We start from the raw sequence: 3,573 nt of genomic DNA, 5'->3' as shown, positions 1-3,573 counted from the left end.
TTCCCCAGTAGCATATTGGACACCTTCCGACCTGAGGGGCTCATCTTCCGGCGTCATATCTTTTAGCCTTTTAACATTGTCCATGGGGTTTTCTTGGCAAGGATACTGCAGTGGGTTGCCATTTCCTTCTCCAGTGGACCACATTTTGTCAGAACTCTCTGTCATGACCTGTCCGTCTTGGGTGGCCCTGCACGGTATAGCTCATGGCTTCACTGAGTTACGCAAGCCCCTTCGCCACGACAAGGCAGTGATCCATGAAGGGGTGTTGCTGATTAGGGCTTTTTAATTTTAATTTTATTTTATCCTTTCCTCTCCCACACAGCCTTCTACTTAAATACTATTTCTTACAACGTTGCATACACTATACTGATCCTACTGATCCTTCTGAACAATACTCAGGGAAAAAATGCAATCTCGCTCCATCCATTTCCCCAAGATGGGTGCTCTCCAGGAGCATGAACTTCAGCTCCAAGGATTCTCCAGTGAGCATGGACACTGTTAGGAATTATGGTTCAAGTCCCTCTTTGTTTAGTGTTCTTCTCTGGGGGGAGGGAGGTTGTTTTATTTTTTATTCTCGTGATTGTGTTTTTAGCACAAAGAAAGCAACATACAACCATTGAGGGTCTCACATGTTTTCAAGAATGACACATAACTAAAATGAGCCAAGATAATGATATGCACATTTTGTGTGTGTATATAGATAGATATAGATGTAGATGTAGATGTAGATGTAGATATAGATATAGATATAGATATAGATATAGATATAGATATAGATATAGATATAGATATAGATATAGATATAGATATAGATATAGATCTATCCTTTAATCTGTGATGAGCTCCAAATTGGTGTATCTTGTTGTGAAATAGTCAGAAATGGTAAAATAAAATGTGGGAGAGCAATCTTTCCCAGAAATTTAAAATTCAGTCTGTGATTCTTGTGTCCAGCAATTGTTTGTGCGATTTATTTATTCTTTCTTTTGCTTTGCCCTCAGCTATATTCTAGGTTTATGAGCTCCTGAGAGAACTGCATTCATTCTCATCATACATAAATCAGAACTGAGAAACTAAATTAATTGTATATATCAGTTGGAATGGCTTCCACTAAAAACCAAGAATACAATGACCTACTTCACTATTGACTACTTCCAAGTTAATTTTTGATATTTTCAAGCAAAGGCCCTAAGAAAATGATAATTTAAAATAATTCCTGTGAAATTCATTGTTGCTGTTTCTTTTTATTTAGATGTCTGTAAAAAACAATCCAGGTGGAGAAAATCAGACAGTTCCTGTGATGTTTATTCTTCTTGATTTCAACACTAGGGAATTTCAGGCTTTATTTTCTATACTCTTTCTACCCATCTACCTTGTAACTATGACTGGGAACATTCTCATAATTCTTCTGGTGATCATTGACCAACAGCTTCACACCCCCATGTATTTCTTCCTGGGAAACCTGTCCTGCCTGGAGACTTGCTACAGTTGTACCATCATGCCGAGGATGCTAGCCAGGTTTCTGAGTGAAGATAACACCATTTCTATTAGTGGATGCTTTGCACAACTTTATTTCTTTGGGTATCTTGCAACTACAGAATGCTATTTTCTGGCGGTGATGTCTTATGACCGTTATTTAGCGATATGCAAACCATTGCATTATGCAATGCTTATGAATAGCAAAATTTGCATTGTGCTTATTACTGGGTCATGGATAAGTGGTTCATTGTTTATCAGTTTTATCATATACTTGGTATCTCAGCTAAGTTTCTGTGGACCCAACAAAATTAACCATTTTTTCTGTGATCTGATCCCATTGATAAGGCTTTCATGTGATGATACCACTTTGGTGGAAACTATAGCTTTCATTATCTCCTTCTTAGGAACTCTGGCTCCATTTATTATAACTTTGACCTCTTATGTTTGCATCATTAAGAACATTTTGAGAATCCCATCCATAAAAGGAAAACAAAAGGCATTCTCAACTTGTTCCTGTCATCTCACAGTGGTTGGTTGCTTTTATGGCTCTCTGATCATTGTTTATGTTTTACCAAACTTAAGTTCACTGAGTAACTTGAAGAAACTGTTTTCCCTGTTCTACACTCTGCTCACTCCTTTGGTTAATCCCATTGTCTATAGTTTAAGGAACAAAGAAGTAAAGGAAGCAATGAAGAAAATACTCACAATGCTTTCTAAAAGTCACTAACATTCTAGATATAAAGAGGAAATGGTTTTACCACTGACCTTATAATGAGTTCTTTTTGAAGGTTGATTAAAAGAGAAACCTCTATATGTTTACATGTCAGGGTTAAATCCAACTCTCTTGAAAGGGACTTATTTTCAAGTGTGAAAATGGTTGCAGCTTGAAAAAGTGCTTTTAATATATTTCATATATATCTTCATCATTGGGACAGGTTCTTAACCAACAACCTTGTTTACAATTTGTTAACTAGATTTCCTAACTTATTTAGAATTTTTTGAATACCACTGTGTCTGTATAGAAAAGGATTGTCAAAAACAGTATTTTGTGGGAGATGTAATAAGGGTAATGCCTCTTTAAAGCATATGTTTCTACAATGTCCTATACTTATTAAGTTTTGGGAGAAAGTAATATATACAGTAAATAAGATCGTGTGACAAAAGCTAACATTTTCAGAAGATAATATTCTTTTGAACTATATAACTTGTACATGGAACTTGACAACAGGATGACATAAATGGATTCTCTGTGCCCTTACTGTGAGCAAAAGACTGATATTGCAGCATTGGAAAAATAAATGTATGGCCCCATTTAGTCAATGGATTACACTTGCTACTTATGAACATATTGCATATAGATGAAGAGTTTGTATGGACAAGTATAATGAAATATGGGACTCATTTATACAAAATACACTGGGTTAAAAAAAAAAGTACGTGAATAATATTTGCATTTGATAAACATATATAGAATTGTAATTGTTCACTGTTATAATGATACAATAACATTTTGTTACTTTTTGTTGTATTTTTTCACTTTTATGCTAAAGCACTTTTACATATTTTTTCTTCCCATTGTAATATATATATATATATATATATATATATATATATATATATATATATATATATATATATTCAGTTAGAATCACTTCGAACTCGGACATGACCGTGAAGATGCACTGTCTTAACCAGTATGTTCTTTGGTAATCTGTATCTGTAGAAGAAACTTTAATATAATTCACCTAATTTTAAAGATTGAGTTAGCTATTAAATTAGGTATATTATTTAGGATTAAAATACTTTCAGAGTATAAAGTAATTCCATCCTAACTAATATACCACATTTCAGAGGACAGCATGTTGTATGAATACACTAATCCAATTAGGATGGCAGAAGAAAGGGACAGATGTAATTCAAAACTACATTGATCATGTTTGAACCTAACTACCTCCCCTAGTCAGTTGTCTTCTGCAAACTCCAAACCTGGTAAACCATTGAGTTGTATTCTAGCCTTTCTCAGTCATTTGCTCAGGAAAGAAATTGAAGTTGTAAACCACATGTGGGTAAAAAAGTTTTTATTTCATTTAAAAAAGG

At 34.3% G+C, this 3,573-nt stretch overlaps 1 protein-coding gene across 1 annotated transcript; it reads left to right on the top strand.

The window, feature by feature from the left end:
* The first annotated feature begins 1,378 nt into the window (after window positions 1-1,378).
* Window positions 1,379-2,203, top strand: LOC103059450 (olfactory receptor 6B1-like). The gene has a single exon (XM_007438182.2). It carries the CDS (start codon window positions 1,379-1,381, stop codon window positions 2,201-2,203), a length of 825 nt encoding a protein of 274 aa, XP_007438244.2.
* The last annotated feature ends 1,370 nt before the right edge of the window (window positions 2,204-3,573 follow it).

The sequence above is a fragment of the Python bivittatus genome, unplaced genomic scaffold (assembly GCF_059951505.1).
Source record: "Python bivittatus isolate LINGU-HERP-01145 unplaced genomic scaffold, Pbiv_v1 ctg000470_np1212, whole genome shotgun sequence".
NCBI lineage: Eukaryota > Metazoa > Chordata > Lepidosauria > Squamata > Pythonidae > Python > Python bivittatus.
The sequence above is the reverse complement of the archived record's forward strand: the minus strand, read 5'-3'. Positions and strand labels throughout refer to the sequence as shown.

Coding starts and splice junctions, on each gene's coding strand:
- LOC103059450 (XM_007438182.2), top strand. CDS start 1,379: ATGACTGGGAACATTCTCATAATTCTTCTGGTGATCATTGACCAACAG.